Raw genomic sequence first — 24,550 nt, 5'->3', positions numbered from 1 at the left:
GACATAATTTCAAATTCTTCAGTGGTAAAGTTTTTTTTCACGTCATATATATAATATATATATAATATATGTATATTTCACATGGATGTATATCATCGATGAAATTAATGAATTCTATCCTTTTATGGAGACCGATTATTTAAAAAAATGAAGATAATTAATTGAAAATGAAAAATTCTTTATAGATTCTTTTACTCTACTTCGCTATTCACTTCAATCATTAGTCGAATTCTTTTTGATTCATTATCAATATTTATAAGGTATTAATGAGAAAATTAAATTCAATGAATTCCATTTCTTCATTTCAACAAATAGATCAGCGCGCGCGAGAGCGCGCGCATAGATATTGTCTCTTTCTAAAGTAGGGTGTTACATGTTTCGGCGTTATCTAAGTATCTGAGTCTAGATGATCACACGACCTAGGGCTCGACTCAGTCGCCCGACACTCGCGAGCGTTCGGATAAGTCCGTAGGTTTTCGGCTGTTAAATGCCTGTTTAACACACGAGATGATCAAGCGGGTTGAACGAATCAAATGAAGTGTCAGGCTGTGAATCAGTCTGAGCGCGTAGACCTTACCAATTAACAGCTCTCCAGTGACAATGTGACACAAACGTCCGTGCTTCCTTATCTCAACTTTTTTTATCATAGATAGAAATAGACACTTCGGGGGGTGATTTTGCATCGTTGGAATTACTCCAGACATAACCTTAACGTAAAACTGAGTTATGCTGCAACAGCTGAAGACAATAGTGCCTCTGGATTTTTTAAATTGTATCCTTTTCAATTCTTCAATCAAAGGAAGATTTCAGACTCAAGTTGATTGTGATGTGATGAGTTCTTTGTCTTTAATTAATATTACGAGAACTTATGACGAATTTCAAGTTGACGTAAACCCTCATATTTTCACGTGCACGTCACAGTGACCTCAATCTCAAGGATATAAAAAAACATTCAGTGCATTGTGTTCAGTTTTCAAGGATTTTTATGAAATGTCTTATGGTGTTACAAAAGAATCGAGTTATTAGTAATGAAGTTGTCGGTGGTCATGATGATTGAGTGAGGATTCATGAGACGAGTCGTGACTATTGTTTTGATTGTCGTTGATGAGAGGATCATTTGAGGTGGTTTACAGCGTGATGAATTTATGGGGTATTTTTGAAATTTTAAAGGTCCTGGGAACCACGAGGATTGAAATTTTTCTGTCATTTTTTCTGATATTGGGAAGATTCTCCATTTAAAAAATCTCATGGGATATTTGAAATTTCATGAATTGTTCAGTAGTAATGTTCACGATTTAAACTCGACTCGGGGGGAGAGGGGAAAATTATGAAATTTCCAATTTCACTGAAAATTAAATGAAATTTTAGATCTTGAAATAACAGGGAAACGAAATTTTTTTAAATATGAATCACAAAGTATTGTTGGGGATTGGCAGGCAAATTTTAGATAAAAAACTCAATGAAGAGGAGGGGAGGGTGGGGTAAAATGGACACCTTTCACTTTTTTAAAAATATTCATAACTCATAAATATATTTATCAACTGAGCACAGTTTAGGCTCATCACAAGGGGGAAGAATTGCCCTTTTTATTGAAAAAAAATGATACAATTTTATTAACGATTCAATAAGTCAGTAGCATTTGAGAAAAAGTAAACAGTGTCCATTTTACCTCATTGTCCCCTACTTATTACCCCTTCAGTTTTGAAAATGAGGAAATTTTTCATTTTTTATTGAAGAATTTGAAAAAACATCTTCGAAAATCACTCGTATATTTTTATAAATTTTCTAACAAAAAAAACGAATCTACGAATTCTAATATTCCAAGTAAAAATATCAAAAAATATTATAATTTCTACTTGAAATATTGAGTTTATGTATCATTCGAATACTTCAAAATAGTGGATTGCAATAACTCTAGTACGAAATTTACATAAATATTTAAATTGTAACTATAGTGTTAGAAAAAACTGAAGTTTTAGGGAAAGTTCAGTAGTAATTTTCAGGAAAGAGCTATTGAGTGCCATTTAGAGGAGAAAAGTAATGAAATTTCAAATTTAATTGAAAATTCAAAGGAGTTCCAGATTTTTGAGCCACAGGAAAACAAAATTAAAAAAAAAATGAATTACAAATTATTGTTTAGGATTGTTAGCAAAATTTCAAACAAAAAAAATTAGTGAAGAGTACTCCTTTAGTCTTAAAAGTGAAGGGAATTTTTTTTTCATTGAAAAATTTGAAAAAATTGTCAAAAATCACTCCTAAATTTTTACAAATTTTTGAAACAAAAAATGCAATGATTCTAGAAATTTTAATATTCCCAGTAAAATTACAATTTTTCTTTAACATTTTTACTTGAAACATTGAGTTCGTTTACTATTGGGATATTTCAAAATATTGAATTGCAATAATTCTAGTACAAACTACACAAATATTAAAATTCCAACTGGACTATTAGAGAAGAAATGAAATTTCATGGAAAGTTCAGTAGCAATTTTCAGGAAAGAGCTATTGAGTACCATTTGGAGGGAAAAATAATTAAATTTCAAATTTAATTGAAAATTCTAGATTTTTGAGCAACAGGAAAACGAAAGTTCATCAACTCACTTGAATTTTTTATCAAAACATGAATTTTTGGTGTGAAATAGATTGAAAATTCAAGAATATAACTATCTAAATGGCGCTGAATTCCAAGAAATGTACCATCAATTTCAGTCAAAAATTCTCAACAGTCTTCTCGTAAATCCAATAGCCACAAGGTACAACGATAATTTTCCCATCAAAATTTTGACCAAGACAATTGCGTTATAAAACGAAATTCGCAGTTCACAGATAGAAACTTTGTTTTTTGACCTTTTGTTTTTTATTTATAAACAACATAAAGAATTATCAGTTGCATACACTGTACGCTGTGCAAAATACCATCGAATGGTGCAAATCTATTGGCTGAAATTTGGATGGAAAAAATTGTCTAAGAACGAAACGACGTTAAAAGAACACAAATATTAAAAAATCAAAATCTCATTTTTTCGTACTTTTTTACATTAGAACTGAAGTAGTAAACTCATCAGCACGACCGGTGAAGGCACCAGCAATTTCGAAATTTTAGTGCGATCTCCCCTTAATCAAATCAAATCAAATCATTCCCCTTCAAATTGTTTCTGAGATTTCACAAATCTTTCAAATAATTATTAATCTTTGTTATCAAGTTGATTTTGTTATGAAAACATTTTCCGAAGATTTTCCGAAGTCGTTATGTCAAAATATTTTTCAACTGAAGCCGGTAACAAAAGTGAAATCGTCAGAGTCTTATCTAGTCTTTGTTGATTGAGCGATTATCCAAGATTTTGAGATATAACATTAGAAAACCTTTTGTTGTAGCCCATAAAATTGACTATCCAAAGGACCCTTGAGGCTTTGTCCTTGAAAAAAGTCTCTCCGAAAAATTGGAGAATATTTTCATCTTATAAATCGAACTACTTTACTATATACTGTTAGGAAGAAATTGTAATTACGTGGAGCATTTCGTAATAACTTTTAGAAGAACGAGATTGAATTAAATTTTGTCCCGACAAAATCGTGTAATTTAAAATTTTACTGAAAATTCAAGGAAGTTCCAAATTATTAAGCAACAGATGAGAATTCTCCGACATACACTTGAATTTTCAATCAAAACATGAATATTCACTACCGAATTACACAGAATGTCAATCCATTTAGAATTCAAGAATATATTTACCTAGATTGTGCCTAATTTCGATTAGTTTTCATGAAAAAATTGAATTAAGAAACTCATAGTTCGAAAATTGACAAGCAAACAATATTTTACACTGAGAAAAAATGAACTGTCGTCGAGAGATTTTGCACTTGACCCAAAGACGAGGATAAATTTTTCATGACAACAAAGTGATTTCTCAAACGAAATCTAGTTGAATCAATTCATTCAATAGTTTTTTAGTCTCAAATTTAAATATTTTAATGCAAAAACTACTTGACTTGGTTCGAGAAATCGCTTTCTGGTTGTGATCTAATTCAATAGCGAAGTGGCAAAACGGTTTAAGTCGACTTATCTCCCAGGTGACATTTTGAAGAATATTTCCGAATCTAAGGGAGATAACGAAATTTTCGTAATTACGTTTGTTGTAGCACTCAATCGGCTCTACAAAAAAGGTTATAACAACAATTTTGCTATCTCCCTTAGATTCTGAGATATTCATTGAAAATTGATCAATATTAAAAATTGACTTGTACCGTTTTACATTTTCGCTACTGAATTATGCCTCATCTTACGGACAAAAACTCAAGTATAAAATCTCTTGATGAAAGTTTTTTCTTCTCTGTATAAGATATTTTTTTCTTGTCCATTTTCGAGCCATGAATTTCTTGACACAAAGAAATAATTCATAAAAACAGAATTCTCAAAAAAATCCTCTCAGAATTCTCAAAAATTTTTCTTTTTTTCGCATTATTAATAGATTATTATTCTGGGCTTAATTCAGCCATAAGTAAACACGTTTTTTATCAGTGTTTTTGCTTCCGAGTGGAAGCTTTGCAATAGTTGATTTTGACGATCTTCTAATTTTGCCTGGAAATGACGTAGAATATCATGAAACGTGACAATATTTCAGAATTTCAGAATTTTTCAGAATATTTTAGTGAGTTTTCACAGAAAAAGGACTACAGTTGGAGCTCAAACTCTGAAATTTCGTAAAACCAAAGGTTGAAGGTTGAAGGTTGATTTTGGTTTTCGTAATTGGTATTACTTTCGCACTTCGGGCCGCAATTTCACAGCAATTTCTCACAAATTTTTTTTCCTTAATATCTCGAAAACTACGTGACTGAATTGAATTTTTTAGACGCCAAAATATTTCTTGTGATAATATCCATCAAATCAAATCACAATACTGCTATGTAACTAGGGACATTTTAGTAATAATCGGCATTTTTCATTTTTATGAGAAAATCGTTTTCTGCACGATAACTCCCAAAAATATTTAAATAGGGGATTGAAATTTGGTGAGATTGTAGCTCTTATAGTATTGCAGGATAGGATTGTGGATAGACGAAATCGGACAAGTGGTTTAGAAGATATTCAATTTTTTGTGAAAAAATGTCTTGTTCAATATCTCCCAAACTACTGGTCCGATTATTTTTATTTTTTGTCAAAATACTCGTCTTATCGCCCCCTATCAACATCAATCAAAATATGAATACTCATTCATACAAAGTTTTCGAGATATTCGCGTTTGTTTAATTTTTTAATTTCAAAATTAATGTGGCGTTCCATAATCCACGCAAAACTTGGAATAAACATCTGAGATTCTAGCTACTAATTAGCATTATTGAATCACACCTGTGTATAAAATTTTGTGTTGATCGATTCAATACATCCTGGTATAGAGTAATTCATTCAAAAATCTTATCTCTGAAAAATCACATCATAATTTTATCGATTATTTTTGCCTCTGGGAACTCATTATCGACTTGTTTTCTCAGTGAACAGTTTCCATTTATTTTTTTCAAGAAATTGTGAGCTTTCAATTACGAAATTCCCTTAAATTTCAGTGGAACTATGATTTGATAGAAATTTCCAAGGAGTATAGATAATTTTCAACAGTTTTATAGCCATATTTTCCTCAATTTAGTTATTCTCCAGATGACGAAACATTTTTAGGCTAAAGCCAAACAACGAAATAAACTCATTACAATGCCGACGGTAGCAGCCCCTGAAGAAACAAACGTAACGCTAAATAGAGAAATAAGTGAGGACACTGGTCTGTCCCACGACTCTGAGTACGATGATGAACTCGGAGTCCCAGACTCCCTCGACATCACGATAATCGAGAATGGAGAAACGATAAATCTCCCAGACATAACTGATGATCACCTCAACAAGCACCAACGAAAAATCATTCCATTCTCCTCGATTCATGCACCAGCAGTTAAATTTAAGAACCCTAACACAAATATTTTTATACGTGGTGAAGAGATTCGAGTGAACATCATCGAAAATGAAAGGAGTGTTACCACACACCCCATCAACCCAAATTTATACACAATTGAGTTTAAGCATGGGCCATTTGTTTGGACAGTTAAGAAGAGGTACAAACACATTCAGCATTTGCATAACCAGTTGAAATTGTACAGAGCTAGTCTGAATATTCCATTTCCTACGAGGAGCCATCGAGAGAGAAGGAATAGTCTGAAGAATTTGGAGGAGAATAAGAAGAGGAAGTGCAGAGGAGCTTTGCCAAGGTATTTGAACAAGTGAATAAATAGAGACGGTGCAGCAAAAAATATTGAAGTGAATCTTATAAAAAACGCATTATTCTCAGAATATCCTGGACGGTTGAGTCAAACACGAGGCAATTGTCATATTGACTTTATATATTGATGCGTATTTCTCCCCTTCGAAACTCTTTCGATGTACAATCTGAAGATATCCCCGAACCCTTCTGGAGATGACCGATCATCAGATGGATAAGAAATAATAGTATACTACGATAGGTGTGAAAAATAGCTATTTTCGGCCAGGGATAGCCAAATTTGTAATATTTTATTACGGTTAATATTGCAGCCCTTAATTAGATAACATCACTCTTGAAATTTATTGAGTACTTAAGTATCATCAATTCAAATATTCAAATTTTCAACTATTTTATCAATCAATAATTTTAGGTAGGAAGATTGACGATTACTTGTGTAGTCGAAAATCCCCTTTCAAGAAATTTGAATTATTCATTTAGTAGTAAATTTACAGTTTCATATTAACAAATTTTAAGTATATCATTATTCGTAAAAAAATCGGATTATTAATATTATATTATTTGAAAAATTTAATGAATATATTTAAAACTTTCAGTCATGTAAGGGTCAAATTCTTGTAATATTACAGAAATTTAATATTGATGGGGATCCCTGTTTTCGTCACCAGGCCCAAATAGTTTCTGTACTGCTTCTCACGATTTCTCGTCTGGGAATTGGTATTACATACTTCCCAAACTCGAAAACTTGAAAATTACTACAGAAAAATATTGTTCCTGGGCTGTTGCGATGGGGTTTTTTTACTCGTGTGGTTGGCCCGTCCTCGCCTACGGCTCGGAGGCCATCCACACGGAGAGAAATGTTCTGTAAAAATTACAGAACTCACAGTTCGCTCACCGATTACGGAATCGACTCAAAAAATTTAAGTGACGGTATCGTAATTTTTCACATGAGATTCAGGTAAAAATCACGGAACGCTCTGGAAAAATTTCGTGACAGTTCGGTAAAATTTTCTACACCCACATTTCGCTCCGGAATTACGGAAAAGCTACGTCTTTTTTATTGAATATTTCTCTCTATGCACACGAGTAAAAAAACCCCATGGCACAGTGCTCGTGAACGATATTTTTCCGTAGTGATTTTCAGTTTTATGAGTTTGGGGAAGGGTCAATACCAATCCCCGGACGAGGAAAAGTAAAGATCAGTACGGAAAAATGACTTAAAAACTTAATAACTAAAAAACTTCTGACGAATGGGAGGTTTGCAGACCGAGACGAAGCCGAGGAATGCAATCACACGAATCAAAAAAAGTTTTTTGATCGAGTGACGAACATAATTTTTCTTCACAATTTCCGCAAACGGTCACATTGGTACATTAAGGATAATCGGGTGAGGAGGAAATGTAGGAGGTGAGACGATGGGGTTTCTATTGTTTTCCTGCAGAAAACCAATCGCTGAGCAAAAAAATTTTTCCCATTCGAATTCAAAATTCAGGCAATATTAGAGAGTATCTCCGGTTAAAAATTATTTTTGGAGCTAATCAAATTTATTTGTATCTGTTCCACGCATTGAATGGTTTTCAGATTGTTTTTTTTTTAATCAATCAAAAAATATTAATCCATGCGAAAAAGTGGCAACATCGTAGGTAGTGTTTTTTTTTTTCACGAGGAGCTGGTACCACTGGTTCGAAGGAGCTCCAATCCCAGCGCTTCATCGCTCTCTCTCAAGAGACGTTTAAATTGACCGCGCTACCCCCACCCGATCGGTACTTGAGACGTTGCTGCTCGTTCGGGCTGCGTGCGCAGAAATTTCATTTTTCAGTACTTTTTTCGCTATTATTAATAAACAATGCTTCCGGGCGAGAATCTTTTTCACTCAAAAAATCATTGATCACATGTTCTAAATGTGTCTAAAGTTTCATGACTTTGGCTGCTTTTTTTCCTTGAGTTTTGCAGTTCTTTTTGTGATTTCTATAAGATCACAGGTTGAATAACCACTTTTTCAAAAATTCATAATAAATTAACCATGCTCCCCAGTCTGAAACTTTGCACATGCCTTTTCCATCATTTAAAGAATACGTAAAAAAATGGCTGTTTTTTTCTAAACCTCCGGGCTCGCCCGATTATCCTTAATACAGCTTTCGACTTTTTCTGACACCCATCAACACTAGATATTCTCCATCCAAGACTTTGTGGTATTTATACGCAATTCTTATTTCAGATTTCCGAACAGACCTGATGCACTCCTCCCATCCGAACTCGTTAGTCATCGAATGAAAGAATTGGAGGATTACTTAACTAATTTATTGAGGATTGAGATTTACAAACGTCATGCAGAAACAGTAAGTTCTCAAATTATTCCTTCAGTCTGAAAAACTAAGAGACTAATTCAAAGGGAAAACGAGCAGGGCCTCGAACCTTTCGACAGAAGACATGTGACCGTTACTTTTTGCGTCACGAGATCGAAGACGCGCTCCGCGCGCCTGACAATTCGATAGATTTTGTATGACTCATCGCAGTTTATTAAGTCGATTGGAATCAATATGTTCTTTCACGTATACGAATTTCTATAGGGGAGGGTAGGGCAAAACGGCTCCCTAGGGCAACACTGACCACTGACAGATAATTGGTAATTTTTTTTTTCTTTCCTTCAAAAAAAACCTCTTAATCATCAAATCTCGAAGTACTCAACCTCACTCAAGAATCGAACCTGTGCCATCCCACGTGGCACAGGTGGAATCAAGAACACTGAATATGTTGAATTAAAAGTGGATTTCTTGGATCGTAACCGTCACAGGAGTTTTATAGACAAGAAGTCTGGTTAAACCGCAATTTGATCAGATTTGCTAATCACCTCAATCTATCTCCTTTGTTTCTCAAGTTATCGTGCGTACAAGATTTTTCATGAAAAAATAAAAATGGTAATGTCTCGAAACTGTCTATTAAAGAGTCTATCTATGCTGATTGACCCACATAGAGGCCATTGAGATGAGTATTTTGAAAAAAAAAATTGAAATCGATGCAGTAGTTTTTGAAATATTGAGGAAAAACGAAATTTAAATAAGTTGTTATATCTCAAGAACTACTGGACCGATCGGACTGAAACAGCGCGCGAAAGTTGAGCTCAGTAACAGCTGCAATGAGCCAAAATTTCAGATTTTTATCTACAAATTTCACCGTATTTATGTTGAGTTTTTTCAAAATTAATCACCAAAAACCCAAGTTGTCGGATCCATACATACAGACATGACCGTAAAATAGTAGATTGTGACCGACGGTAGTGGCCGTGCGGTTAGAGCGCTCTAATCTCACAGTTTCACTGCCGAGCGGTAGTCCCGTCAAAAAGGACGACTGTACCAGGGCAGGTTTTTCCCTCGAATAAGGTTTTCCCTCCCTTCGGCAAATGCGGTACAGGGGGTGGAGGGGGGGTGGGAAGGGAACAAATCGTAAAGACCCGAAAGGGTATACGAGAAGAAAAATTTTTTAGTAGGTTGTGCACCAAGGGAGGAAAACAAAACATTTCAAGCCGCGTGTACACGGAGAGAAATATTCAATAAAAATTACGTACGAGTTTTGAGGCGTTCGCGGCCAACGTTATTATTTATTATGACATCGGAGCGACCAAGCCCTGATGATGCAGACTGAAATGTTTGCGAAACGTCGGCAAAAAGCTGAATCTAGACGCGGCATCCATCCGGAAGCCATAATAAATAAGTAAAAATTACGTGTCTTTTCCATAATTCCGGAGCGAACTGTGGTTGTAGGAAATTTTACAGAACTGTCACGGAATTTTTCCAGCGCGTTCCATAATTTTGATCTGAATCTCCTGTGAAAAATTACGATACCATCACTTAAATTTTCTGAGTCGATTTCATAATCGTTGAGCGAATTGTGAGTTCCATTTTTACTGAACATTTCTCTCTGTGTAGATTACTGCCCGAGGCAAATCCAAGGACGGTAAACACGCGGGTTTGAATGTCTTGTTTTGCTTCCTAGGTGCACATACTATTTTTCGTCACAACTGCACGGTGTAGTTCGATTTTTCTCCGTAGATGCAGGGAGGAACGTGGGTTCTGTCATTCCAAGGATCGTCAAAAACAGCAGAAATCCGAGGAATGAAATAAGCCACTTTTCCGAGGGGCTATTCACAGGCGAATTGGGTGACACTGCGATTACAAAATGTAATCGATTACCCAGAATTACGGGATTGATTACACTGATTACCATTGTCTATGTGATAACCGTGATTACCAAGAGCACAGAATGTGATTACATGATTACAAATGATTTCGTCGATTACATTCTGTGATTACCAAACATCTGTAATCATTGAAATCACTAAAAATGGCCTCTTATTAGATATGAATCGATGGAATAATTAATTATTAGAACCTGCAAAGAAATGAGGAAGCAGGGGCGGGAATTAGAACAGAGGAATGCAGTCTCCATTACTCCATCTAAAAATTTGGGGATTTATAAGTGCTATCATCAAAATGAATTTACTGAATATCTACCATTGATGGAAAATGAAACTTACCAGCAGATAATTCAAAAATAATTCAGTTATTGGTTCTCCAGAATAAGAACAAATTTTAACTCTGTTGAATCAATTTTCCACGGACAAATGCTCTGTGCCAAACGCTTTGGCTATACAAGGTTCTGAACCATAAACATCTGGGATTCCAAGAAAAATTGATCCAGGGATCCTTGAGACTTACCGTTGGTAGAAATGACGCGCTCGAAAATTCAAAAACAAAATTCACGGTCTCATTAGGAGCAACTACGAAGATTACACTGATTACCAATGATTACAGTGATTACGAATGATTACCACTTGATTACCAAAACTTGATTACAAATATGGTAATCATGTGGTTACAATGATTCCATTGATTTCACTGGGATTACAATTGATTAAAATTGGCGAGTGACACCACGATTACGTCTGTGAATAGCCCCTCGCACTTTCCTCCCGTCATTTGGGAAGGAAAATCGAACTTTCCGGGCAGATATGACAAAAACTTAATTACTTCACGTTTCATAACATTCTAGACCATTTGTAATCAAAATTCGAGAATCGAAAAATCGGTCAAAAGTAAAGATTTCATTTGGAAGCGAAAATGGCTAAAGTACTTGGATATCCTTAATTCTTAAATGGAATAATAATGACGAGTTGACAGCAATCCTGTACCTTAGAAACGAAATATTTCAAATATATTTTGTTTGAGAGTTACTTGAGAACATGTTTTTCTCTCATCACACCCCTGCCAGACGAAAACAACAGATCGTTGACTCGTTTCCTCCCGTCATTTGGGGAGGAAAATCGAACTTTCCGGGCAGATATGACGAAAACGTCATTTCTTCACCTTTCATAACATTCTAGACCATTTGTAATCAAAATTCTAAAATCGAAAAATCGGTCAAAAGCAAAGCTTCCATTCGGAAGCGAAAATGGCTAAAGTACTTGGATATCCTTAATTCTTAAATGGAATAATAATAACGAGTTGACAGCAATCCTGTACCTTAAAGACGAAATATTTCAAACATATTATGTTTGAGACTTAGTTGAGAACATGTTTTTGTCTCATCACAGCCCTTCCAGACCAAAACAACAGATCGTTGACTCATGGATTCATTAACTGACTTTATGTTTCAGCTTAACTTTATGGAACTGTCGTACCTCTCTTTCATCGAAGACCTAGGTGGAAAAGGAAAGGAAGGAATAATCCTGAAACGAACAGGTTCAAGTGCGAAAGCAGGATGCAACTTCTTTGGTCTCATTGAAGGCATGTGCTGCGTAAGACTCTACTACTTCTGCACAGCATTATGTGGCACGTGGCACCGAAGACATCTGGTGGTCAAGGACACCTTCGTTGCGTACATAACGCCAAAGGATGGGAAGATCAAGTCAGTGATACTGATGGACAACGGATTCGAAGTGAGTTCGGGTATGTATGCTACTGGACTGAGGAATGGACTGCAAATTATGAATTCAAGCAGGCATATTGTGATTAAGTGCTGGACACGTAGAAAGGCCAGGGAGTGGCTGGAATTCATACAGAGGGCAGCGAGTAATCAAGGTGAGATGAAAACAATGGGGTTTAAACAATACTCTTATGACATTAGCCAATAAATTTAAGTATTAAGATCGAGAAATGCATCGAATACCAATTACTCTATAAGTTTAGTGGTAAAATTCTGAATTGTTTCAATCTTAGAACAATTTCATGATACGATTATTTTTGTTTTAAATTAGAAGTTGAAAAAAAGATATGGATTAACGACGGCCTGTTTTATAAAGACATTCTCAACAGATTCCTCTCACTTTTAAGGATATCCAAGTATTTTTTACAGTTTGGTATAGACCACACTGTAGATTCAACCATTTTCAATCATCAAATTGCGTGAGAAAAATTTGAAAAAAAATCATGAATATTCAGCCTCATTCAAATTACATTTGGCACAGAATTATAATTTTTTTAAACATTCGTTGTTTGCAAATAAATAATTGAAATTATCTAAATTTTTGGAAACCTAATTTTTTTAGGCATGAAATCGATTTCTGGTAAAATTCTAAATAGAATAAATTTGTTATGATGCCAAACAAATGATTTTTATGGTAGACAATTGATTGTTTATGAATTATTTATAGAAAAATAATGCTCTTAATTTTCGAAAATTACAATTTTTTCATTATTTCATCAATCTTCTTCCAACAGTAAACTTTATAATTATTCTCAGATTTTTTAAATGTTTTCCAACGGTTCAATATCGAGATTCAAATTCAAGCCTGCAATGTTTACATAATAAAATCATTGTTAAATGTCTGAAAACTTGGGGCGAAATGGGGCTCTCCACGTAAGAAAAATTTTAATAGAAATTTCTCGCTACTTACTGTTTATCATTCGAAATTATAAACACATGAAATACAGTAGAGGGTTCGTATAAGATACCTCTCTATAAGATACCTCGCGCGCCGAGCGCTCAAGGCCTACCCCCACTCTCGGCACTTTTATCGCCTCCCGAATGTTTATGTTCCATGGTCTTCTTATAAGATACCTATGGTTCCGGTCATTTTTCAACGAGAAGAGAGTAGTCATAATGATCCAACGGTGTTCAGGGTCAAACGGGAGGGACCAACGAAATGATCATGAGGGTTTAATGACCTTAAGGGAGGGCACACCACTTTTTGTAAGTAATGAAAATATACATAGCTTTTTTTCACTTTTCCCATCGAAAAATCGTAATTTTTCGTCTGTGATTATTCTCGAGTCCACCAACAATCCCCCAACATCAGCTGTCATTCTATCACGCGGGGTTATGTTTAGAGACAAAAGGGAATGAGGCCGATACAAATTCAAAACATTAAACACATATAAATTGATTAGTTATCGATATTCATTAAGTAAAAATGAAAATTTCATTGAATCCGAACGCAACGAGCGAGGTATCTTACTTGAAACCCGCTGATCCCTCTTGTTCTCCTCTCTATGAGAGCGCGTAGTGGGGGCACAGGAGTTCCCGGAATTCCACTCTCCTCTGTCCCTAAGCTATCTTATACGAAGCCTCTACTGTATCGGATAATTTATCGACAGATATAATGTACCAATAATAAATTGGCGGCATATCAGATGTCAACAATACAATTATCGCTGGAGAAATTGTCTTCAGTTTTCTTTTCATTTGGGCCTTTTGTTGCGGAAATTTTGTCGCGGAGATTTAGTCCTGAGTTCAAAAAGCGTGTTACCAAACCGTCTCCCCTGTTTCAGGAAGACCATTCATCCAGCCGAACCCTCACCAATCCTTCGCCCCCTACCGTGCGCACACCGCCTCCAACTTCTTCATCGACGGTTCCTCCTACATGTCGGCGATCGCCGACGCTCTAGAATCCGCCAAAGAGGAGATCTTCATAGCGGACTGGTGGCTCTCCCCAGAGATCTACATGAAACGCCCAATAATCGACGGGGACTACTGGCGCCTGGACAAGATCCTCCAACGGAAAGCCCAGGAAGGCGTCAAGATCTTCGTAATGATCTACAAAGAGGTGGAGTTGGCCCTCGGCATAAACAGTTACTACAGCAAGCAGAGGCTCGTGGAGAAGTGTCCGGAGAACATAAAAGTCCTCCGTCACCCAGACCACGCTCGAGTGGGGGTCTTCCTCTGGGCGCACCACGAGAAAATCGTCGTGGTGGACCAGTCAGTGGCTTTCCTAGGAGGTCTGGACCTGTGCTACGGTCGCTGGGACACCAACGAGCACCATCTGACCGACCTGGGGTCAGTCCACCAGTCCAGCATCTACATCCCAACGAGAGGAAAGATCACGAGCACCAGCAGCAAGCGAACCATCGAGACCCCAGCGGACAGTCACGTCCTCCTCTCCCTGGCCATCGCCACCAACACAGTAGCCATGGCCACCACAAAATGCCTCCCCCTTCTCCCGATCCCCAAACGCCAGTCTCTCTCGCCCCCGCCCCAGCACAAGTTCGACCCGACCCTCCTGTCACCCCCACAAGAAATGGAGCATCGAAAATGCAACACCCCAGACCCTCAGAAGAAAAACCTCTTCGACATGGCGAAGAACACTGTCGACAGGGTCAAGCAGAACGTCAAAATGAAACGAAAAGAATTGATAAATATGGTTTACAACCCCCAGGAGATCGCCAGCAGCGACGATGAGGATGAGGTGGACAACGTAGCTATACACGAGCCAGTGGACATTGAGGGAGTCCTGAGGAACAATGAGGACATCATGAAGGGTCTCCCTGGAGCTGCGAAACTCTGGTTGGGGAAGGATTACACGAACTTCATAGTCAAAGATTTCTACGACTTAGAGAGACCCTATCAGGATCTCGTGGACAGGAGCACCACCCCGAGGATGCCCTGGCACGATGTTGGGGTGATGGTGCAGGGGGCCAGCGCTAGAGACGTGGCGAGACACTTCATTCAACGTTGGAATGCTATAAAAATGGAAAAGTCCAAGTTGAATGCCACTTACCCATTTTTACTCCCAAAATCCTACAGCAACTTTGTTAATCCTCAGGTGTTTGGGGATGGGAGTTTGAAGAATGTGAAGTGCCAGGTGTTGAGGTCTGTGAGCTCCTGGTCTGCTGGCTTTTTGGAGCCTGACACCCTGGAACAGAGCATTCACGAGGCTTATATCGAGGCTATTGCCAGGGCTGAGAGGTACATTTACATTGAGAACCAGTTTTTCATCACGTTGGCTACTATGGACAGGCACACAGTGAAGAATAGAATTGGGGAGACTCTGCTGAAGAGGATTCTGAGGGCTCACAGGGAGGGGACAGTGTTCAGGGTGTTCGTTGTTATGCCACTGCTGCCGGGGTTTGAGGGCGAGGTGGGGGGGCCTTCGGGGACTGCACTTCATGCAATCACTCACTGGAATTATTCATCGATATCCAGGGGGAAGGATGCTATTCTTAATAAGCTGGTGGAGGCTGGGATCGACGATCCCAGTGAGTACATCAGCTTTCACGGTCTCAGGACTCACTCCAGGCTCAATGGAACTATGGTCACTGAACTTATTTATGTGCACAGTAAACTGATGATCGTGGACGATAAGACTGTCATCTGTGGGTCTGCCAACATCAATGACAGGAGCATGATTGCGAGTAGGGACAGTGAAATTGCTGTCATCATTCATGACGAGGAGTTCACTGAGGGGAGGATGAATCAGGGGTCGTATCCTTGTGGAAGGTTCGCTGGGGGCCTCAGGAAACAGCTGTTCAAGGAGCACCTGGGGCTCCTGTGGTCGAAGGAGAGGGTCTCTGTTGATGATCCTATTAGGCACTCGTTTTGGTCTGGGGTTTGGAAGGCCAGGAGCCAGAGCAATACTGAGATCTATGAGGAGGTGTTCCATTGCATTCCCTCCGACAAGGCTACCAACTTCTCGACACTCAAGGCTTATCAGAATGAAGCTGGACTCTGTCATTCTGATCCTACCACTGCCAGGGAAATGCTCGGGCGGGTCAAGGGACACTTGGTCGATCTGCCTCTCAGGTTTTTGTGCGAGGAGACACTCACACCGGCTGCTGGAACGGTCGAGGGCATGATGCCAACTTCTTTATGGACTTGATTTTAGGTTTCAGGCCCGAATGGATTATCTTTCGAACGTTATCTCGATTGTTTTTCCATCTTCATAATCTAAAATATATCACAATCTCTACTGGATTTTACATCACGTAGGTGTTCCGAAAAATTATGATTGCGCAATCAAAACAAGTAGAAACAAAACTGAACATTTTCAAAGAGCATTTTTAATAAAGATTAGAAAATAAGTCCGACAGAGAGGAAATTGTAAATGGATAATTCATCATGGCAACTAACGATCTGACAGGCAATGGCTATTGTGACAAACGACGACTGAATAGCCATCAGATACTATAAATCAGTAATTTGCAATTTCCTCCCTATTGTGTTTATTTCCCAATATTATTCAAGAACACCCTTTGAAAATGTTCAGTTTTTTTCGACTTTTTTTCGATTGTACAATCATAATTTTTGAAGACTCCAGGGCTATGTAAAACTGAATGGCAATTGAAGAACATTTCAGATTACCAAAATAAAAAAAACAACCAAGATTGCGTTCGAAAGATAATACACACGGGCCTTAAGGGAGATTTGAGGATTCTGCTTGGTATGCAGATGGAGTTTAGTCAGGAAATGTTTTTTTTGCATTTATCTTCACTTCGAAGCCCTCGTGGAGAGGCTACGAGGACAACATATCATGAAGAATATCCCTTTGAGGATTTTTTCAGGAATGAAAGAAGTGTGAAAGAACTATGGGGGGAATTAGATGAGTTGAGAATTCAGTTTACAAATTTTTTTGGAAGGAAGAGCTTGAGACAAATGTTGTAGGCGATTTCCCTACAAGCATATTCTTCAACATTTTTCTCTCCATTCATTGATTTTGAAAATTCATCAGGACATTGTTGAATATTTTATAGGACTACAAAAAAGATTTCTCTCTATTTTCAGCTCACTATAAAATTTTTAGTCACATTTTCTTACTACTTGACATACGAGGATTGGAAAAGATTTTTTTAGAGCGAGATTATTCCAGAGATGAAAGGATTTATTTTGTTGATAATTTTGAACAGGTGAGGCTTGGAAAAATTTATAGGAAGAAATATTCCTCGGGTTATTGATCTCTCACTTCATTAGGTTCAGAAATTCATCAGGAGACATTTTGATTTTATCAACTGCAAGAAATATTTTTGGATATTTTTCACAAAACCAGTTAATTTCCACTGATTTCTTTTCATGACTTGAACTTACAAGAAAAATAATGAACGCTTTTGGCTAGGGAGAGAAAAGGGAGTACAACTAAGTCTTTTGAAAAGGTTTTTTAGAGATATTTTAACAATCGCATGAGAATTTTAACCATTTCCAAGGGACAATTGACGAAAAGAGAATTTACAGTCTAGTTTTAACAATTTTCAAGTGATATTTCCTATTGCTATTTATTTAACGAATTTGGTATGTCTTCTTTTCATCTTAATGTCTTGCCAATGGCGATGAACTCAACAGTATTTGTATATCAGCAATTTTACTTATTGAATTCAGAATCGAGTGACAACTTCCATGATTAAACCTTGAGGGGCCAATATTACCAATTACTCGTCTCTAGTGACGACTATGGATAATACTGATAATGTTAAAGAATGTTGAATTGTTACCTCGGTCTTGCATTTTTTTAATGACTTGATATTAATTATAAAAGCTCAGTACCCATGCCTTAGAATATTTGTACAAATGAAGTTGTTGATGTTATTTAATAATAAAACTATTTTTTAAGGAAAAGGCCTTGGGAAATCAGTTTGTCCACTCACCAGTTCCATATGATGACTTTCCTCGTGTGACATCATAAGTGCATGTTATTATATTGCTGTCGTCTGCACACACATTTCCGTACCTAAAAAATCACGCACATGAAATTCCCTTTCAACATCTTGCATCAAGAATATATATTCTTTTCATTTAACAATCATATTTCACTCTTTTGGATGCAAAACTCAATTGAATGATTTGAAAACTTCACATGAATGAGCGAGAAATTTTTTAGACTTTATAGAATTTTTCTTTTTTGATTCAAGATTCAATCATTTTATTCTTCTATTCATTAAGTTGATTATGTCGAATGACTTCGTTATTATTTCAGTACTGAAGCGGTAAAATGTTTCAAGTTGATTTCAACCACCGGCCAGTTTTGAATAAGTATCTCGAAATCTAATAGAGCTGCGGGTCACGTATAAAAAAATCGTATAGAAATTCTACAGGATTTCCCCATATGATGTTCGGATATTTCTATACGAATTATTTCTATATATAAATTTTTACATAACTTTTTCTAATGGAATAATGAGGGGTTGAAATGTGGATAAAATTAAATAATTTTTTTTCAATAGAAAGAACGATTCTTTCCCTTTGTGGCGAGCCTAAACTGAGCTCAAGTGATAAATTTGTTTCTGAGTTATGAATAATTTTAAAAAAGTCTAAAGTGTCCATTTTACCCCACCCTCCCCTACTACAGTCAAAACATCTCAACTGAAATATTTTGTCTCTAAGTTACAAGACCGCTATCATATCATTATCATTATTTCATTTACGAATTAATTTCTTGTCTGTGATTATCAAATAAAAAATAAAAAACTACTATTCTTTCTTTCGCATAAAACAAACATTTTTCGGGACTAAAACACGTACGGAAGTATCGAATAACAAAGAAAAAATACTAGAAATGAAATTTTTTGCTTGCATAGAGAATATATATATTTTTTTAACTAGGGTGAACAGGCCATTTGCTGGACGGTTAAGGGAAACTCCAGTTTCGTTGTACGATCTAAAATGAAAGAATCACCTAAATGGGGATATGATGGCTTCCATACCTTCAAGAATGTTTCAATTAGCATAAAAAAATTATTTGAAGTGAAAATAACAAAGCAAAGAATGATTTAGTTACGAAATAGTTGAATGCAGCCAAAACCCCTAATTTCTGAACGACTGGACCATATTTTTTTTCATTTAGGGAAGGGTGGGGTAAAATGGACACTAGACTTTTTAAAATTATTCATAACTCAGAAACAAATTTATCAATTGAGCTCAGTTTAGGCTCGTCACAACGAGGAATAATTGTTCTTTGTATTAAAAAAAATTATTAAATTTTATCAACATTTCAATCCCTCATTAATATTTTTAAAAAAGTCAAAAGTGTCCGTTTTACCAGCCTCCCCTATTAAATGTCGATCAATAGAAAAAATAATTGATCACATGGTTATACACGAGTGATGTTATTGAAAGGTGAAATAATCAGTACAATTTTCATTTTATTAATGTCCAGAAACTAAAGCCCGTCCAGAAATTTACCTGTTTACCCTACTAAATCTATTTTTTCGACAAACATTTTCCATCTCAGTGCACTCTTTGCATTTTTAGCACAAAAACAATTGAAAAGAACAATTATTTTTTTTGGCACAAGCAAGACTGGTTTAAAAACTCTGACATTTTTCTCTCGGTGCATATTTCCTATTAAATGAACATTTATCAAATAATATTAAATAAACAGATGAGGTTCCATTCACCCACTTAATTATCAGCTTATTCAGGAACAGAATCCAGTCACAATCACGTAAAAACCCTCGGTTTTCTCACGGACTGTCCAATTATGGTCCAACCACTCAACAAAAATTCACAAACACCTTTTTTCATGTCCCACAATTCTTGATAAATAAATCCACACATTTACTTCTTCACTCAAACCCCAAATAAACTTTTCTAAATCCCGAGATCAACTCAAACCGTTGAAAATCGCGAACTGACTCCCAATCTCGCCCCGCGTGTTTAATTCAGACCTTCTGCGCACCACACCGCACATTCCCAGTTCCTTCTCAGACGTCCAACACTTCACCATAAAAAACCCCAAAAAACTGAAATCAATTTTGGCAATCCTGACAGTTTAAAAAATCCAAAAATCAAGAGTGAAAACGTCAGAATGTTAGTGGATGTCCACAAAAGCAGTGCTAATATCAACAAATGTCTTCATCTCTCTGAATATCCCCAAAAAATCCGAACAACGAAAGTACAAGAAAGAGAATAAAAATTGACAAAAACCGTCGGGCCGAATCTAGTGTTTTCCCCCCGTCGCCATATTGTTGGGGTAAAATAAAAATAATCATCATGGTATTTATAAATGGGATGATGGCGTCCGACCGCTGATTATTCTTTATATTCCCCCCTCCCCGAAATGGCAAATAGTTGATAATCTCCAGTGTAAAGTTATTTCTACATGAGTTAAATCACCCCGAACAATTACCGTGAACATAAATAGTTAATATAACCTGTGCATCAATCAGTCATCAATATCAACCGATAAATTGGGTAATTCTGTGATCGATTTGTCCCGATAAACTGCCACGGTCATCGTATCAAAACACGAGCATCAGAAGGGGACAGCGAAGGAAGAACATCTTGACACGTTTTTTTATATAAAAAGAAGGAAAGAGAGATTTAATTCGTGGCAAGCCTGCCGCTAAAATCTAGTAAAATTTATTTTCAAAATGGCAGCTACGAGGAGATTGCAAAAGGTAAGTTCACGGGATTTTTTTATTCAACGAAAGATTGCGAGACGAGGAGACGAAATTACATGTGTTATTGAGGCTTTAACAATTTTTCTAAACAAAAATATCGGAATTCAATTTTCCTGTAATTTTTTGTTGAGAGTTTTTATGAAGATTCATTTGCTTTTCCAGTGGAATTGTCCAGGGTCTTCCTGTATTTTTTTTAGGAAGCGATTGTCTTTTTTTAGAGATGACCTCGTTTCTCAATTGTTTCTGACAAAAATCACGTTCGACGTTTTTAGTTTTCTTAATAGATCTTGATTGATGTTTTATTTTCATTGATTGTGTTTTGATTCTCGTTTTCAGGAGCTGGGAGACCTCAGGGCTTCGTCGATGAAGAGCTTCACAAATATTCAAGTAGATGAATCTAATATTCTCAATTGGCAGGGACTCATATTACCAGTGAGTTGGGAAAATTATCTGTCCATTCTGGACACCATAAACTGTATCACGCACGTAACTAGAGTTTTATAGACAATTTGGTTTGGATGACTAGTATTTTTCGTGACTCATGCGGTTACGTACGTGCTACATGTCGTTTGCACTCGCTTGAACTAATTTTTTTTCATGGATAAAAATTATTCCCAGGACAATCCACCGTACAATAAGGGAGCATTTCGTATTGAGATTAACTTCCCGGCTGAGTATCCATTCAAACCACCGAGAATAACGTTCAAGACCAAAATTTACCATCCTAATGTTGATGAGAAGGGACAGGTGTGTTTACCCATTATCACTGCTGAACACTGGAAGCCAGCGACAAAAACTGATCAAGGTAAACATGAATTTTTAATTTATTCAGCCACGAAATCAGGTAATCTGGTTGATTTACGAATCATCCGAGGTCTGAGTGGCTTCGGGGGAAAAGGTAAAATCTCAGTTAAATTTTTTACAAAAAATTCCCCGGATTTTTTTTTGTATTTTTACTCATTTTGTGAATAATCATCAAATTCGAAAGGATTGAAGTAATTCAAAGTAATAATCATCTCAATAATTGAATGTATATGGGGCATTCCGTGTCAATTCGACCAGTTTAAACCCTGACCATCTCGCGTTTCATTTTTTTTTCATGATGCTACTCGATGAAAAATCCACCCTGATTTTTTTCAGATTTTTAAAAATCAATTCTTTAATTTCTCATCAATTTTTAAAGTAGATTAACGAAAGACCCATTTTGAAAATCTGAAAAAATTCACAAAAATTTGCTACCAAAAATAGCTTGAATATGCCGTAAAATACTTTGTTGGTAATATTAAATTTTTGTAATTTTTTTCATATTTCCCAGTAGGGGCCTTCACCAATCAACTTAAAAAATTCATAAAAAAATTGACGGATCAAATGGAAAATCATCAATTATATGTCAAATTCAATTATGAACATTTTTCGTTTGAACCATTTTCCTCTATCTCGATCGAGTTTGCCAATAAACGCATCGGAGCGCCCCAACATCCGCGCAAGTGTTAACGGGCTGCCACTTCCCTCCCATCCACGATAACTCTTTATCTATCGCAGTTAGGAGAAAAAGTTATATGATGAAAAATGTGTATTTTTACATAACAAACATCTTTTGTTTAAATTTTTTTTCTCTATCTGCAACCGTTTCCAGGATATGATCGATTAAACAATAAAAATGTTATAAATAAATAGACCTGACCACAATTTGTAAAAATCGACGTCGGATTCGGATTCAGCACTTCCGTTAACGTAAATTCCAGGGATAAAATGTAATTTTTTTCGTAGCGCATACAGAAATAGGGTTAGCGTGGGGCGTACTATTTCTATTTACACTCTAAAAAATAGCTGGAAACAACTTTTTGGTAAAATGCAAATTTCACCTTGAATTTCAAGGGAAAATCAAACACAGTAAATCGATCTATGAGCAGATCCACGCCAAATCAGCAGGCCAAAAAAGTCGATAGGGATTTGGGTCTCTGAGAAAATATCTTCACATTTTTCCTCAAACTCATTAATTTCCTTCCCAAATCCCAAATAAACGAGAATTGAATATTTCACTCGACTAGTTTCGCTTCTTCAATCAATAAATATTAATCGAACTATTCTCATTTTCCAGTCATTCAAGCATTAATCGCATTAGTCAACGATCCCGAGCCCGAGCATCCCCTTCGAGCAGATTTGGCCGAGGAATTCCTAAAAGACAGAAAGAAATACTTGAAAAATGCCGAGGAATTTACAAAAAAACATGCTGAGAAGAGACGAGAGCCATCTTCATCGGAATAACCATTTTAATTAGCCGTTTACTCACCACGGATGCCTACAGTCAGAACGAAGAATATCTGATTCATAAGAATCGTGAAATCCAGAAAGAAGTAATTGGCTCACTGAAAAGAAAAACCAGGCAGAGATATATCCCTTTTCCCACACGTGTACAGTATTTGGTTTATCGTCGATGAAAAAACTTAAAATTATTTATAATGCAAGGAAAAATCATTTTAAAAAACAACTAAGGATTATAATCGATGTATGATAAACAAAACTGTATAAATACTATGATTTAGATAATATCAATTCAGTAGAATATTTCTATAATCATTCGTATTTGTCATTGATTAAAATGGATCTGTGGAAGAAGCATTTTCAATTGGCTCTGATATTATTATAGGAAAATGTATTAATATTAATAACAGTTTTATAAAAATAATTACCTAGAAATTTCTCTCTTCATTGATAAAAAAAAGTTATTCTTCCATGTTATAACAACAAATGCCAAAGAGGAAATCCTATCTTTCTTCATTCTACTCATTCAATGAGAATTAATTCGATCCCTGTAGCTTCGATACTCTCTTTATTTTTCATAGAATAAAATAACTGAGGCTATTTCTACAAAGTCTTTATTTATTTCGAGAACTGTTGTGGAATACTGTCATTATTCGTCGTATTGAGGTATAAAAAGTCTGAGATCTACAGAGATGTAATAAAAAAAATGGTACTGAAGCGAAAATAACTTGAATGGAGAAAAATTACTAATTATAATACTCGTGCCTGAACAATTTCTTCCTGGAAATCATTCATGGAATATGATTGTGTATATCAAAATATTTTTACAATGAAGTGGTGACAGGGGACAAGCACAACTATTTGTTACATAGACTTATAAATGTCTTAAAAGATAGTAAGTCGAGGGTGAAAAAGTAACGAAAGACGATTTTGAATTCTTAATTATCAATTACTAAAAAAAACATCCCAGTCGGAATGAGTTCTTCAACGAAAACGATTTTTGTCTCTGTTCATTAGAAACTGGGAAATGTTTTAGAAAAGTTGGAGGACTGCATGACAAAAAAAAATTATATTTTCTCATAAAATGAGGTAATTAGGCATCAGTGAGATAATTAACGTTAACACATTCTGCTCCCCAGTCTAAGAAATAATCTACGAAACGAGTATTCTGATAATGTCAAGAATCATTTCCCACAACTCAAAATCTTCCCTCAAAAAAATTCTACTGACAAAACATCTAAACCAGTCTTCCCAAGAAATTGAATGAACAATGAATGACTCCAGTCAATCTCATTGACTCCCCTCGCACCCCCTGGACTCCATAATCGAACAGCCGAGGCACATCTCTAACAATGATGATCTTATGCTTAACTATAGTCACGGCTACATTCAGTCTCTTGGGATCCTCCAAAACTCTATACTCCG

General features: G+C 36.1%; 2 protein-coding genes across 2 annotated transcripts; both read left to right on the top strand.

The window, feature by feature from the left end:
- The first annotated feature begins 541 nt into the window (after positions 1-541).
- LOC107041658 (phospholipase D1) lies at positions 542-16,419 on the top strand. Its single transcript, XM_015262299.1, has 5 exons — positions 542-772; positions 5,651-6,249; positions 8,479-8,599; positions 11,914-12,337; positions 14,027-16,419. The coding sequence occupies exons 2-5, from the start codon at positions 5,702-5,704 to the stop codon at positions 16,348-16,350; spliced, it is 3,417 nt and encodes a 1,138-aa protein (XP_015117785.1). The 5' UTR covers positions 542-772; positions 5,651-5,701; the 3' UTR covers positions 16,351-16,419.
- A 4,028-nt stretch (positions 16,420-20,447) lies between these two features.
- LOC107041659 (ubiquitin-conjugating enzyme E2 L3) lies at positions 20,448-23,727 on the top strand. Its single transcript, XM_015262300.1, has 4 exons — positions 20,448-20,857; positions 21,197-21,292; positions 21,479-21,665; positions 22,962-23,727. Exons 1-4 carry the CDS (start codon positions 20,831-20,833, stop codon positions 23,126-23,128), a joined length of 477 nt encoding a protein of 158 aa, XP_015117786.1. The 5' UTR covers positions 20,448-20,830; the 3' UTR covers positions 23,129-23,727.
- Positions 23,728-24,550: the final 823 nt, after the last annotated feature.

This window comes from Diachasma alloeum, unplaced genomic scaffold, assembly GCF_001412515.2.
Source record: "Diachasma alloeum isolate Michigan unplaced genomic scaffold, Dall2.0 Dall_scaffold_00371, whole genome shotgun sequence".
In the NCBI taxonomy this organism is placed as follows: domain Eukaryota; kingdom Metazoa; phylum Arthropoda; class Insecta; order Hymenoptera; family Braconidae; genus Diachasma; species Diachasma alloeum.
Note: the sequence above shows the minus strand (reverse complement) of the source record. Positions and strands in the feature narration are given on the sequence as shown.